Source organism: Mastigoproctus giganteus, chromosome 8 (genome assembly GCF_048544385.1).
Source record: "Mastigoproctus giganteus isolate SK-2022 chromosome 8, ASM4854438v1, whole genome shotgun sequence".
NCBI lineage: Eukaryota > Metazoa > Arthropoda > Arachnida > Uropygi > Thelyphonidae > Mastigoproctus > Mastigoproctus giganteus.
Genome location: NC_143582.1, coordinates 169,817,650 through 169,834,308, shown reverse-complemented (window position 1 = coordinate 169,834,308; position 16,659 = coordinate 169,817,650). Strand labels below are relative to the sequence as shown.

The following is a 16,659-nucleotide window of genomic DNA, read 5'->3' as shown; positions in this document are numbered from 1 at the left end:
ACCTGCAGTTGCTTCTATTTGTATAACAACTCGCTGATCATAATGTTTTGGCTCATTGGTGTATAACACGGTTTGAGAATTGCCGGAAATCTAGCATAACATCGTATTTTTGAGCTTTTGTCCTGGGAAAATCCTGCTATTTGATGTAATTTTTAACGTTTCCATTCCTTTTTGTGAATTCCTACTGTTGACTCGCTAGTTGTTATCGCCTTTGACATTTTTCTAAAGCACATTTCTGGAGGTCACAACCATAAAACAATAAAAACTATTTGCAGTTTCCGGTTTATTGGTCTTTATGTTAGTGTAATCAATTATAAACAGGTAGTAAACTCGATCTTCTTGCATTTGGTATAGTACTGATGGCTGGAATTCTGTGGGTTTTCACATTATTATGGTGAAATGTGTTTCCCCTTCCATGAAATATTCGATCATCTAAAAATAAATTTTCAGATGTACATAAGAATAAATTTTCAGATAAATTTTCACTTGTCCATATCGTGTTTGTTGCAACTTGTGCATGCCATGTTCTTTGTTATTAATTTCTTCTCATTTTTACTGTTTCAAATTTTACAACCAAAAATAAGTCGGTGAATAGAAATATTAATTAGTTAGTATGTACATAATACAATACATATTAATTAAGCTATGTACAGAAGCGTAAATTTATTTTTATTTTACTGACTGGAAAATATTCCGATTTTCATGTATCATTTAACTTTGTTAATTGGTAAGGTAATAAAATTAAGTTTGTGCTTTATATCTAAGCGGGGTCCACTGTATTTTGTTGGGAGATCCCTGGGTTAGGTTCTGTGCTATTGAACTTGTGCTTGTTTGATTCCATAAAAAATTGTGACTTTGAAGCGTGCAGTTCGTGACTTAAAGAGAGCAGAAGGTACACAAAATCTAGATGCTGTAGAAGAGATTGTGCTTAGCAGCGATGAAGAGGAAGAAAATTAAATGAACGTACATTATCTCACATATAAGTATCGCAGTTTGTAAGGTAAGACGTTTGTTCAGTTATTACTATTTAAGTTACTGCTATTATAAAAATAAAGTTAAAATTTTAAGTTTTTACTACTATAAAAATTAAGTTTCTGCTAGTTTTAAAAAAATGGTGTATTTTTGTTAGCTTTTGGAACATAACCTCCCGTTTTGTACTGGTTCTTAGTCCCTATAACATGGTTTTGCATTACACGAGATTTTGTAGGAACCAAACCACTGTGTTATATGACGGTTACCTGTATCGAAAATTGGACTGCATGCCACAAAATCAGTACTTGTTCATGTACGTTATATTGAAGCGATTACACATGGGTCTGGTTGACCTGTTCTTGTCACCATTTAAAATGACCTCTTCTTTTTACAAGCATTGGTATTGAGGGGTTTGCATATGGATATTTCTCTGGTCTGTGTGACACATGTTAGTGGAGATTTGTTCTTGCAAGGCAGCAGCAAACTTCGAAATGAGTTGCTGTGCTGTCATCTTCCTTCATTGTCTGGCCGTTAACACCATATATTTGCTGATATGATCCTTGGCTAGTTTTGTGTACTTCTTCAGGATACTTCTGCTTTCTCTTGGAACTGTCTCCACAATCAGAATATCATATTTGGGTGGACCTTCAGGGCCTGTAGTACTTCCCCCTGTGATCATCTTGCTCTTCCCTTGCTGTCAACTCCCCAATGTAATAAATCATTCATATGGTGTTTCTGTGCCATTGGATAATTGTCAGCGATATACAGGAATTTTGCTGGCAGGGATAAGGAAGTGATTATCTCATTGTATAAGGCAGTTGTCAGGCCACAACTTGAGTACTGCATACAGATCTGGAGGCCTCATTTTAGGAAGGATGTAGAGCTGCTGGAACAAGTACAGAGAAGGGCAACGAGATTGGTGAGGGGAACAAAGGGGGGTGCTCTAACCAAGAAAGGCTTCAGTTTTGCAAATTGCAGCATTTGGAGAATAGGCACCTGCAAGGTGATCTGATTGAGGTTTTTAGGGCTTCGAATGGATTGAGCAAGCTCAATGCTGATGGGATTCTTTCTCGTGCTTAGACTACATACATGAGGGGGCTACAAATTCAAACTGGGGAAGGATGGTTGCAGAAGAAATATGTGGAAGTTTGCATTTAACCAGCGGGTGGTTGATTGCTGGAATAAACTTTCCATCTGTTGTTGTGGAAGTTGATAGCTTAAATTCGAGGAAGAACTAGACAAACTATTGGAGGGAATGAATAGGTGAAATGGGAAGTATTTTTCTTTTTTTCTTCCCCCCCCCTTTCCCCTTTTGGCTGATGCTGCGTTGTAAGCTTGCTTTCTTGCTGATGATACTAAATTTACAAATGCCACTACTACTGCTAACATCTTATAATCTAAGTATAATATTCATTTTAAATTAGTATCAAATTATTTTTAATTGGCAAAGAAATCTTTAAAAAAAAATTCTTTCTGGTACCATGTTTGTGTACAAAGTACACTGAATGCCCACTTCTGTGTTAACTTTCCATATAGAGCTTTGGTTTCTGATCTGTTTTTGCCTGCTTTTGCATTACTGAGCATTGGAAGTAAGGTAGTCAGGAAATAATGTTTTTTTTGGATAACAAGACATTTGTTACAAAAGATATTTGTTCTTATTTTCTAGTATAGTGTCAGAATAAAGAATGAAATTATGAAGCACACTATTTTCAACATATTACTTGCCTTTTATTCCGAAAAATCTAAATGATGTATGAAATCAGTTGTGCTTTTTTTTCTTTCTTTCTACTCCCACTAGAGGGGTAGAAACCTATGTTTGCATATCACAAAAGTGTACTGCACTTGCATCTAGAAAGGCTAATTGTGAAAACTTGTTTATAATTTTTGTCCACCACTATCAGCATTTCTAATTATATCAGAATTACTTAAGTTCTATAAAATAGATAAATTACAGTGAGGTTGATTTCTGTGTTTATTGTGAATTTCCATGTGAATTTCATATTAAAACGCATACAGAAGAAAAATTAAAAAATCACATTTGTGGCTGGTACTGAGTTATGCCACATATTCTGAAATATGTATTTTTATACATATGGATTGGAATATGCAGTATTTTTCTTGTATTTTCTATCTTGTAAATCACCAAGCCAATGGTGTTGAAGAGCTGGATCAGGCATTGCAATATGTGTTTAGCTTTAAGTGTACACCCTAACCTTAATTTTGAATGTGGAATCAGTTTCTTCATTGTACTCTCCCTTGTATGGAGATTCTCACAATTCTTTAAAAATAAATAAATAAAATAAAATAAATGATATAAAATCTTTTCTCTTCTCTCATCATTCTTCCATAGAGAAAAATTTCATTAACATCCCCTTCCCCATGTCCATTCATTCTTGCCTTCTCTAGAGAGTGCTACCTTAATTGCTCATGTGCCATGAAACCTAAAATCACTTGCTCTCTCACTATCTAGAGAGTAGTATATGACTGAAAGTCAAGCAGCATGGGGAAAAAGGAAAGGGAGAGGCCTCCCCCTTTCCTTTTTCCCCATTAGCAAGGGGGAAAAAGGCCCCTGGCCTCTTTCCCCCTTGCTAATTAGCAGTTGCTGAAGCATGAAGCAAGTTTGAGTGCCTGTACCCTAAATGTTGGGTGAAATTAACTGAACTGGGCACTGGTCTGTTAACTCCCCTTCAGCTGTTCTAAACTGTACATTTCAGCACGTAAAGAGGATGCTTCCTACTTTTCCTCTTACTTTCCCTTCTAAATCCCTACACCCATTGCTGCTCTTCACACATTGCAAACCCTCCATCTACTCATCTATTTGGCTGGCTGAGGGGATACCTACAACCTTTTCCCCTACTTCTCCTACTGTCCAGCTTGAACTGTGGCCTTTTTCTTTTCAATAATCCAAAAAGATATCTACTACTCATCTCCTAACTCTCTTTCATCTTACTACTATCTGCTTAATTTATTCCAAACAGGGCTGTCCTTTCTATTCCAGTGGATGGACTGAATAAAGCCAAGACTGACTCCTACACTAGATGGCATGCCTTTACTTGCCAGGATTGAAGGATCAGGTAGCTGCTCTCCAATTGAATGCAGCTTTCAGGTTTCCAAGAGATATATACAATGCAACTCTATTCAAATAACAGAACTTACCCAACATACATGTCTGTCTGTCTAGCTTTGCAGAGATACTAGAACACAGACACCATGGCAGATTTGAGGGAATCTTTAGGTATTACCCAGACAGAGAACACAGAGTCCCAGAGTATAAACATAATATTTATTCACATTATCTGCTGCTTAAATTTTTGTTATTTTACAGTAATATTTTTGCATTTTGTACTTATTAATTAATCATTAATCATTTATTAATGATTAATTTTGTTTAGGAGTTCCTGGTTTGAATCTTGATGCTGCTAGTCAGCATCACAGTCCTGTGTCTTCCCCAGTTCCTAATCCAGGGCTACATGGCATGCAGGCATCACCAATTGAAAGTTTAGGTGGATTGCTGAATGGAGGGACCAGTCTTACTACTCCTCAGCGAGTGAACAGTCCTTTGGAACCATCTCTGATGAATGGGAATACAAGCATTCCATTGGGTCGTGGTATTAGTAATTCTTCTTTGCTATCTACAGTGGGTAAGTATATTGTTAATTACCGTTTGTTAAGAAATGCTTTATGAAAATTATGCAGACAGTAGAACCTGTATTGTTTGTCACTCCTCTTCAGTCTGTTAAGTGTGAAGATTGTGATTATAATAAAAAAAGTATTTTTTAAGAGGGATCAATGTGAGAGGAAGACTTAATTTTATGAAAATCCCAAACAAAAGATATGAGAACCTATGCTTAGTACCATGCGTAGGTTAAAGGTAGAGAAGACAGAAGATACTTGTTGATATTAAATCTTCATTTCTAGAGATAATTTTGATATGGTCCCCCTTTACAAAGGGTGGGTATCACAGGGAAGTGATCACTACCATAAAGGTTGTCTTCTACCTCCCATGTAAAAAGAGAGAGATGTTGGGAAATTAATTATTGTGGTATATGTTCAGACTCATTTGGAAAAGAGTGGGAGTAATACTGATGCCAGTTCAGAAGAATGGTGCCCATGGAAGTATCTACAGAAAAGGCAGCAGAAACAGAACATCTGAGAGACAGAGTGTGGAGAGAGAGACTCTGATAACAGATGGGTCATTAATTAACCTAACTGTCCTCTTTTGAATGGAGCCAAGATGCTTGAGAGAGTTTTTGGGGGATACGCCCCAGCTCTGAGAACATATTCTATGGTAGGGCAGATTTGAGATTTGTACACAGTCAGTAGCTGTATAGAATAAAAGTAATGCTGGGAATGAAAAAGAAAACCCACTTTTTTGATGTGGAAGCAACATTTGTGATGTAATTTTGTCAAGAGTGATAAGACGTCGGAGTGATTAAATAGAGTTGTGTGATATTGTTTAGAAATCTGAATGTTATCAAATTTGAGAATTAGATGAGCAGCAGGTTTTTTTTTTGCTAGAAATAAAAGACAGTTCTGGTTTTTAAAAAGATTAAAAGTTAACTATGTTTTCTTCGTCCCACATGAGAATTATCTTGAGATCAGCATTTAATGAATTGGTAGTGGACATTCAAGAAGTTGGGACCTGCATGGCCAGATTTCTTAAACTGGAATATAGAATGTAATGCTGTTATCAGCAGTAGTGTGAATGGGAATTTCAGTCAGTGGAAGAAGATTGTTAATATACAACAGAAAGAAAGTGGGAGAAAGAACTGAACTGAACCTTGGTGGAGAATGAAAAAGATCTGGGGGTATTTGTGCAGTCAGATATGAAGTTCTCTGAGCAGTGCAGATGGGCGGCCAGCGCAGCTTTTGCCCATCTCTGTTCCCACCTGTGTCATGGAGTTTTGTCAATGATATATAGGAATTTTGTTAGCAGAGACAAGGAGGTGATTATCCCTTTGTATAAGGCAATGGTCAGGCCACACCTCGAGTACTGTATACAAGTCTGGAGGCCTCATTTTAGGAAGGATGTAGAATTGCTAGAACGAGCAGAGAAGGGCAACAAGATTGGTGAGAGGAACAAAGGAGGTGCACTTATGAAGAAAGGCTTAAGTTCTGCAAGTTGCAGCATCTGGAGACTAGGCACATGTAAGGTGATCTGATTGAAGTGTATAAGGCCTTAAATGGTTTGAGCAGGCTCAATGCTGACAGGATAGTTCCGCTTGCTCAATCAAGAATCTGAGGGGGCATAGATTCAAATTGAGGAAAGACGGTTGTAGAATAGATGTGCGGAAGTTTGCCTTTAGCCAACAGGTAGTTGATTGCTGGAACAGACTTCCTTAAGTTAATAGCTTAAATAAATTTAAGGCTGAACTAGACAAACATTTGGAGTAACCAGATGGGTGAAATGGGATGGGTTCCTTTTTTTTTTTGCTGATGCTGTATAAGCTTGCTTTCTTGCAGCATATGTCTTAACTAATGCTAACACCAGCATTACTGAAGAAGTTAGAAGACAGAGAACTGTCACCTACAGCCGAGTGATTAGAGAGAAAATTGGCTACCCATTTGCAAAAAAGTCAGCAGTCCATAAGATGAGTGAGAAATTCTTTAGGAGATCAAGCATGAATCAAAAATGTTGTTCATGATCCATGAACAACTGCTTGAGTTTCACCGAACTTTTCCATTTAATTTCTCCCAATATGAGTAATCCAAGACAATATATCACACACTTGATATTTTTCTCACAAACAACCCTTCTGAGTACACAGCAGAGGTGATTCGAGGTCCTCTAGGCACCTCAGATCACAACTCAGTGATGGGTTCTTCTCCAACGTAGCCTTTCTCTCATGACCATTCACAACCTCGTGTTGTTTATCATTACAAGAATGCACAATGGGATGATCTGCAAGATTTCTTTTCTTCATTCCCTTGGTCAGATTACTGTTTCAAAGATTCTGATGTTCAACATTTGCTTAGATTGTGTCAGTGAAATTATTCTTGTAGGGATGGAATCCTTTATTCCACACTCCACTTAAAATCTTGCCCTTTATCTAAACTTTGGCCTTCCGCTAAATGTGCTAAAGCTGTTCAAGATAAGAAAGTTACATATTGCAATTGGCTTGTATTCAAATTTCCAGTTTCATTTTCTGACAACATCAAATCTTGCAACAATTGTAAAGCAGTTATTAATCAGTCCAAACTAGAATTCGAACAGGCTAAGAGTAGAAAGCTTGATTTTTGTCCAAACGGTAGCCAGACATTCTAGTCTCTTGCCAAAGCTATTGGCTGCAACTTTTGCCCATCTCTGTTCTCACCTCTGTCAAAACCAGATATAACTATTTCCACTTCAGCCAAGGATAAAGCTGACCTGCTAGCATCCTATTTTTTTTCCAACCCGTGTATTAATGATCTTAGTAAACTTCCTCCCACCGTTCCCAGAGCATGTTCCATTCAGTGCCTCCTGTGGTCTTCCATCAAAAGGATGTCAGAAGGATTTTGAATAATATTGATGCTAAGAAAACTGCAAATTCTGATGGTATTTCTCCACTTGTTCTCAAAACCTGTTCTGCTGAACTTGCTCCTGTTCTGTATCATCTTTTTTCACTTTCTTATTCCAAAGCTGTTTTTCCTTCTGCTCGGACATTTGCTCCTCTATAGCCAGTTGCTAAAAAGGTTGACAAACCCCTCCCATCCAATTATCGTCCCATTGCAATTACTTCTACTCTTTCTAAAATAATGGAGAAATCAATTAACCGCCAACTCTTAAACTATCTAGAAAACTTCCATCTGATTAGTGATCGTCAGTATGGCTTCCAATAAGCCAGAATATCACCGGTGTCGATCCACTGGTGATATTCTGGCTTATTGAAACTCCAAAGCATGTGGGGGATTCCTTAAAAAAAAAAAAAAAAAAGAAACTGTCTGAGTGTTGATAATGCACCTGTTATGGTAGGCCTGAAAACTGGAGTAGCAAGGGTATTAAATTTAAGACTGTTCTTGAGGCTATTCTTGTCATCTCATTAATTTGTATGCTGAAAAGGCAGTTGTATGCCTTCCTGTGAAAGTGGATGAATACTTGGTGGAGATTTACTAATATCTAAAAGGAAACAGATTTAAACAATTTTAATTAATGTATGCCACTGAATTAAAAAAAAAAAACAGGATTTTGAAGCATGTGTGTACACATGCTTCAACGTATAACTAGACTGGTAGAACAGTAACAACCTTTGAGAAGTCTGTTTAAAGAAGAGGTTGGAAGTAGTGAGACAAGCAATATAAACACTTTTTAGAGTTACCAAATTGAAATGTATGCTAAGCGATTACTAAAGTGGCACTGACTCATGTTCAAATCCAGTTCATGATCTAAAAGTTTTGAAAGACAAATGGACGAACTCCAGAAAAACAACTTCTGGAAATTTCTTGTAAAAGCAATCCCAAACAGGTCAAATTAGTTGGTAATTCTAGGCATGTTATCCTCACCAATGCAGAAAGTCTGTGTTCGTGTTTCTCTCTAATTAAATAAAGCAATTTTCTTGTTTCTTTTAGGTGTTATGCCAACATTTTAAAATTTAAACACATCTCTAGCCTGGAGATAATGTACCTCACATTCACATTCTGAGGTCATTATTCCCTGATATGTTAAAGAAAGTTATGTGAAAATTTGTTTTGCTAGCAGTTTTCAAATCCTCCTCCTCCATTTTGGAAATTGTTTACCGTGGCAGACTAAACTAGAAGGATGATTTTTGTCTTGGTCAAACACATTTCTAATACCAAGGTTGTGGAGAGTCTAAAATAAGAGGAGACAATTCTGTTCATTTGCTCAGTGATGGAGTGCTTTTGGCTGCTTGTAATTACTTGCAAAGTATTACATGGTGCATAAGTTTCTATACAAAAATAATGTTTTTATAGATGCTCAGATAACACATTTCATCAGTTGGTATTGCATCATTTCAGATTTGAAATTTATGAACAAGTTTCCAGTACTTCTTGGTGCTTGTTTGTTTGTTATTTGTTTTTAGTAGCATTAGCAACTAAAGCCATATTGCTCCTGGGATATGCGGTGGTCATTCCCTGACCTTTCCGCATCCTACGTATTTAATGGTAACGGGCTCGAACCCCGCTCTAATCAAGAAGCGTGTGCAATGCACTGCTGCCCACCTGGCTATGGAGGCGCCTTTCTTGGTGTTAAAGATAAAGGAATAGATATTTGGAAGCACTTGATGTCAGTTTCAGTGTGAGAACCTACAAACCAACTTTTCAAAGAAGAAACAGTTAATGTACAGTGGCCCTTGATTGGGGACCCTAATAAGTACACAAAGAAGCTTAAATATAACAAATTATTCCAAGTTATATTTGGAATAATAGCTTTTCATCATGTTTGGCATAAAGGCCTAAATAATTTTTGATCTTATGGATTGGCAAGTGTTTTTTGCAACTGGGTATCCAGTTTTCTGTCTACTGTTTGCTGCAGATAATGGTAGATGGCTTCCTGTCTGCAAACTTCCACTAATGCTGGTGTTTCCCCCAAGGTTCAGTTCTTTCACCCACTCTTTTTCCTCTTGTATGTTATTGACCTTCTTCATGACTGGAAATCCTATCCGTAGTTTTGCTGATGATACTACATTGCATTTCACCTTCCAATTCGAGAACTCTTGTCCTGCACAAACAGCCACATCTTCAATATCCACCACCAATTCCTGAAATACTGATTTCTGGGTAATTCTCCAATAGGGCAAAAATAACTTAGTTACTTTCAATCCTTCTAAAACTCAGTCCTTTCTTATATCCTACAAAAAGGAGTCTGCTGGTACTATGCTTTTCTTTGATGATTTATAACAAATATTGCTTCCTCTGCATCTAAAAAACTGGGTTTTCTCAAAAGCTATACTGATTTCTGGGTAATTCTCCAATAGGGCAAAAATAACTTAGTTACTTTCAATCCTTCTAAAACTCAGTCCTGTCTTATATCCTACAAAAAGGAGTCTGCTGGTCCTATGCTTTTCTTTGATGATTTTCAGATAAGACCACATATCTCTATTAGAGATTACCCTGACTTCTAATCTCTCTTGGCATAAGCCCATAACAAATATTGCTTCCTCTGCATCTAAAAAACTGGGTTTTCTCAAAAGCTGTGTCAAAATTTCATCTAAACAAATTTCAAATCTGCCCTACCATGGAATATTGTTTCCACATCTGGGTTGGTGTCCCCAAAACCTCTCTTAGGCTCTAGACTATTTAAAAAAGATGGCAGTTAGGTTAATTATTGACCGTCTCTTGCAGAGTCTCTTCACATTAGCATTAGTAGAGGCATATGATGCAGGAAAGCAAGCTTATACAGCATCAGCCAAATAAAAAAAAAATAAAAATACCCATCCATTTGCTCCAAAAGTTTGTTCAGTTCTTCCTTAAATTTATTTAAGCTATCAACTTCCACAATGACATATGGAAGTTTATTCCAACACTCAACCACCCACTGGTTAAAGGCAAATTTATACACATCTGTTTGAATTTATGCCCCCTCAGGTGTGTAATCTGATCAAGAGGAAGAATCCCATCAGCATTGAGCTTGCTCAAACCATTCAAGGCCTTATACACCTCAATCAGATCACCTCGCAGGAAAATGCTAAAATGCTTTAAAATTTAAAAAGAATGCCTATCCACCCTTTGTCAGAAAAATAGCATCATACAGGATGACTTTTTATTCATCATACTATTTTATTTATCTGAAGAACATAAAATACTGTTTGGAGACAGATCTTGAAAATGTTGAGAAAAAATTTTGAGTCAAAGTGTGAAGAACATGCTCCAGTGTTTCCTTTGACAGAATAAATTTCATATTCACTCACTTTCTTCCTGCACTGAAGGAAGTGATTGAAGGGTGGCAGTTAAAAACCATTCTGCTGTCAAAAATTGCATTCAGGAACTGAAGAGTATTCAGAGTTACTGACCAATTCTCTAAACCTTTCTCTGCAGATGAATAATGTTGTTGGTATGAAAAATTCAAAGCTTTGCTAAACTGCAAAGAAAAAAAATAGTGCTATGAATAAGAAGTAACTCTGTAGTTGAGCTGAGCTGTAAGCAAGTATCAGTCATCATTCAGCCACATGTTTACAATACCAACAAAATAAAAATGGTAACTATAGAAATATGGACAAAAGAATCTGTTTTAATGACAGAACTATGAACAGTTTGATAATTGATAAGAGTTGATCTGTCTGTGAGGATTAAAATACCCCTACTTCTGCAAGTAATGGAAAATTTCCAAGACAAATATTAACTTCTTCAATCCTTGCAGACTGAGTGATCCAACTTCAAGGATTTCAGTTTTAGGAAGAGAGAGAGAGATTATCCACAAGTTGGCCAATGAAACAAGAATGAAGGGCAAAGTGGGAGAGAATAAGATAATATTGAGAAAATTCAACAATTCTGTACCAATTCAATAATATGTAATGGTGCAGACAAGCAGCAGCCTTTTTTTGTCAGTATGGTCTAATATCCAATCTTGATTTCAGTTTGTAATTGGTCTCTGTTGTAGTAGTAAACATTTTCTGGCCTGCATGCCGAAAATAAGTTGTAACAAAATATAATAGTTTTTGCTGCATGCCATGGGGGAGGGAGAACTTAAATAAGTAGTCTGTTGATATTTAAAATAAATAACAATGCATGAAAAGTTTCCCAACACCAAAAAAGGTGGAGCTTAACACTTTGACCAATCACTAACTCCTAGACAGCAAATATTACCTTAGAGCGAGATTAACATTTATACTGGGAATGGCAAGCAAATCTTGCCCTAAGGTAATATTTGCTGTCCAGGATTTAGTGATTGGTCGAAGTGTTAATCTCCATCTTTTTTGGTGTTTGATATTTTGTGGTCATTTAACAACCAGGATTACTAGGTAACCTTAATAAAAGGGCTAACTTTTATTATATTCGTGATTGGTTGAAATCTCTGCCTTAATCTCAACCTAAAGGTGATATTTTGTGGCTGATTTTAATGAGGATTGCTAGTAATTGAAAAGGGCTAACTTATAAAAGTTAGCCCTTTTGATTTCAGTAAGACATGGGTGTTTTGAGCAGCCAGAATAAAATCAAATTGAATACCATGCTTTTGATTCAGTTACTAGCAGTCCTAGTTAGTCAGCTGCAAAATACCACCTTTAGGTTTGAAAGTAACATTATGACCAATCAATTCCCCCTTGAACATAGCATTCTAGCTGCTCAAAACACCTATCAGTCTAATTTGGAGTGATAGGTTTTGCTTTTTTAATATTCAATTATTGTAATTTAATTCATTCATGTTTCAGATGTATGCAAACACTGTTGTCAAAGTTAATCACACTGAAATAGTTAAATTTTCATCTAATAAATTTGCTAATTCACTATCACTATTTTAGAAGCAATTCATTTTATTTCACTGCCTTTTCTTTACAACTTGATAATGATCCCCAAATTTTGGGGTCAGGACATTGTCAAAAAAGAGCAGAATTGTCAGATGGTTGAAAATAGACTAATTTCATTTCCTTGGTAGGTTAAAATGTATGGGAAAGCTCAGTGCCCCAATAAATTAACAATATTAGCTCACTTATAAAAAATTGGCAAGGAGTTGTCTCTTACTTGGTAATTTTATTTAGTATTTCTTGAATTAAAATTGAAAAAATCCACTTCATTATTTAACCATTTCACTTTTTAAAGGTATTAATCATTTGAAACATTAAGTGCAGAAACAAATATGGATAACCAGACTTATTCAAAATTTTATTCTCTTCAGAGCTATTGACTTTTTAAACTTTTTTTTTTTTTTTTTTTTTTTGTTTCTCTACATTCCCCTCCTATTTTTTTTTAGCCTACAACACTAATTTCATTGTGACTTATGTCTTAATTAATGAGACTAAGCTGTGTAGTACTACTGTTAATCAGAAAATGTAGTCACCTGACTTTAATAGTATAACTTTCTTTAACAGCATTATCAGGTCAGTCAAGCTGTGCCCCACCTCTTCGGAGTGCTGCAGCAAAATTGAATACCATGCAGATCAGGTAACTTTCATATAACTGATATTTGTAATTATATTAATTTATTTAAAATGTAGTCAGCTGTTATTAAGTTTTATTATTATTATTATTTGAGATTTCTTAACATATATCCTCACTGACAAGAACCACAAATAAATTACAGACAATACTTTTATATTCAAAAATAAATAAATTTAGATAATCTTGATATTCAGAACACACAGAAAACAGCTTCTACAAATAAAAAATACTGTTTTCTGTAGTAAAAATTTTTTATGGATATAAATCATTTCAAATTACATTTTATAAAAATGTCCTATCTTTTTTGATGGAATGCATATGCTGTATTGCCAAAACATGAATAAGCTTATTTTGTGCAAATTTTTAGTAGAGGGTTATGTGGTAGCACAGAGGTATATATTATTTTTTATTTTAATGGTGCTAGAACTTGTTACTTGTGTCTATTTGTGTATTTATCTGTAGAAGTATGCGCCGATAGATTTGCATGTTGCGTAGGCTGAAGAACCTGGAATAACTCACAGAGACTAACCCTACTCCCCTCTGCCTAAGATTGGCTAACTGGCCTCACTTGAAGAAGACTTAATGCCTCCAGTCTTCTATGGGAACTGAATTGAGACCTCTCCAAAGTGATAGCCAGCAGTATATCATGCCAACTAAGCTGCCATAGAGACTGCACAGAGGTATAAATGAAGTTGAAGAAGGTAGAAGTAGGTAGAGGTACAAGAGGGAGGGGGTGCAAGAGTACATGTGAACAGGTGAAGTTTTTACGGCTCCAGCAAATAGAGAAGTTTTTGCTTTTTTATTGACTTAAATTGGCATATTAATTTAATTTTTAGAGTTGCTTTATATTCCTAGTAACAATACATTAGTTTAAATTGAATTTAGATAAAGATTTTGTAGGTTATTACTTAGTATCGGTAAGGGTATCAAATCCACGTGTGGACAGGTTTTGCAGCTCCCGCGAACACAAAGATTTTAATTTAGCTGCTTTATTGACTTAATTTTTAGATTAAATTATTTTCTATAAGTAGCTTGTAGACCTAGTCAAGCTCCGTGGTTTATTTTGAATTTAGATAGCGCAATTTGGAAAGTAAATAATACCTTGTGTCTGTAGATTAACCGTTCGTAACTTGCTGCAGTTGTTAAAAGATACAATGTATGCTAGCGTAAGGTTTAACGGAAAACTAGATAGCGAGTATAGTAGTATCAATTAATCACTAAAATTTATTAATCTTATTAAATTTCATTGTCAATTGAATTGTAGTTTTTTAGCTAAATAAATATAGCGACCTTGTTATTACAAACATAACATCATAAATTAATACATATAAGTTGACAGGGGATAAGAAAGTCATATAATGTAACTCGGAGATAATATTCGATACCAGAATACATATATATAGTGTTATAACTGCATTGGGATATAGGTTTAGGGTTATATTTTGTATTGGAATTTTATCGAACTTGAATAGAAATCATGACTCAGACCAGAGCAGCAAAGAAAAAGGCTCAAACTATTGGAAGTGCTGTGGCTCAAGGGAGAACTGAGGGGGGGGAGGGCCCTCTGAATCACAGTCTATTGAAATGCACTGCTTGTTTGATGTTTGTGGAGCAGTCAGGAATGGGACATAATATTACCAAGGGGAATGTCTTTGTGTGTGCGCAATGTAAGGAGTGTGAGGAAATCAGGCGCCAACTCGGCATTGTTGTGGGCTTATATGAGAGCTTGAAGGACAGGGTGGATGCCCTCGAAGGATTTAAATTGAGAAGCCCATCAAGCCATCAGCTGCCAACATCAATGCCAGAGCTTGCACTTGAACATCATGGAACACAGTGGCAACTCCCAAGGCAGAATATGCTGGTCCCAAAGGAACTAGTTGTTGTAGGTGACTCTATTGTCAGGGAAACGAGGAACATATTGTTCAAAAAAAGGATAGATGGAACAGGACCAGGGTATGTCTGCAAGGGGAAGGTTGATGACGTTGTAGGGCAGATATCATCTTTTAAGGGCACAAAGGGTGATATTGTTGTACATGTTAGCACTAATGATTAAGAGTAGGAGACCGGCAGAATTACTTAATAAGTACAAGACAATGCTGAAAAAAAAGCCGTGAGTTAGGGTTGAATTTGAAAGTGTCTGCAATTCTGCCCAGACACGATAGGAGGGAGTATATGATGAGAGCCTTGTCGATCAATTCGGCCCTGGAGAGATTATGCAAGGCTGAAGTGGTAGAATTTTTCTCAGCCTGGTCTGTTTGTTAACAGGAGAGACTGCTTCTACAGGGATGGGATGGGATACTTAAATAGAAAGGGTGCAAGAATATTTTCTGACCAAATATTCTTGCTGATTGCAAGAATATTTGGTCAGAAAACTGCTAGCTGGCGAGGGGGGAAACACGGACAAATAGATTAACAGTAGCCGCTGGCAGAGGTAAAAGTGATTCTTGCACACTTCTATTGAAATGCAAATGAGCAGCAGTCTGGAAAGCAAGGCAATGGGAATTTCCAGGACTGCTGGGAGTCATAGTGGAACAAGTAAATATATGGGCTGTGTTAAGGTAACTAAGAGTAGAAACAGGTGCATGTATACTTACATGTACACCAATGCTAGGAGTATAGTTAATAAATTCGATGAGCTTGAAGTGCTAGTCAAGACATCAAAGGCAGATATTGTTGGGATATCAGAGACAGTGTCACCACAGACATAAGCAGTGCAGAACTGGAATTTGGGGAGCACAATGTGTACAGAAAAGATAGACAGGACAGGAAGGGAGGAGGGGTTATGCTGTTAGTTAAGAACCACATAAAATCTAAGAAAGTGCATCCAATTGATGTGGGTGAACAATGCAATGTTGAGTCTGTTTGGTGTGACTAAAGCACTGGGAAAGGAAAAATGAGAGTAGGTGTGTGTCATAGGCCTAATGAATCTGATGAGTATAATGAGCAATTGTGTAGAGAAATAGTGGGCCAGTAAATTACAGTGTTTTATAATGGGGGATTTTAATTTCCCAGATATTGACTGGAATTTGTGGGTTGGTCACTCACACACTAGCAAGGCTTTTGTGGATTTATTGGATGATTGTTTTCTACAGCAGCATGTTCAGGAGGCAACTAAAGGGAGTAATACTCTTGATCTGATTTCCGTAATGATTCTTCATGCATCAAGAATCTACAGATAAAGGAACCATTAAGTGGCAGTGATCACAGTGTGTTGAAGTGGGATTTACTCAAAGTGGTAACTACCATCAAGGGTAAAGGGAAGAGTTTTTGCTTTCGTAAAGATGACTACAGTGGTCTGAGACAGTACTGAAATTCTATACGGTGGAACGAACTGATGATGTTACCAACAGCAAATTCAAAATGGGAAGCATTCAAAGAATTAATCCTGAAAGCTACTAGGCTTTTCATACCAACAAAGAAATATTGTTCAAGATTTAGGCCTAAATGGATATCAGATGAACTAATTATACATGTGAGAAGAAACATTCACGGGATACATATAAATTAACATGTGACACAGAAGCCTACGATAGATATAAGCTGGTCTGTAACCAAGTTACAAAGGAGGTTAGGCACGTGAACGCAGATTATGAGAAATCTTTGGCAAAGGATGCAAAGAAAAACAGCAAAGAGTTTTTTACTTAAGTAAACTCTAGA

At 36.4% G+C, this 16,659-nt stretch overlaps 1 protein-coding gene across 2 annotated transcripts in view; it reads left to right on the top strand.

Moving 5' to 3' along the window:
- Nucleotides 1–16,659, top strand: part of LOC150082000 (protein meiotic P26-like) — a 263,546-nt gene that overhangs the window by 145,876 nt on the left and 101,011 nt on the right. For both annotated transcript variants that reach the window (XM_090379044.1, XM_090379043.1), the window contains exons 8-9: nt 4,365–4,613; nt 12,933–13,005. In XM_090379044.1, the coding sequence (XP_090235170.1) occupies nt 4,365–4,613; nt 12,933–13,005 (322 nt within the window). The remainder of the gene's footprint in view (nt 1–4,364; nt 4,614–12,932; nt 13,006–16,659) is intronic.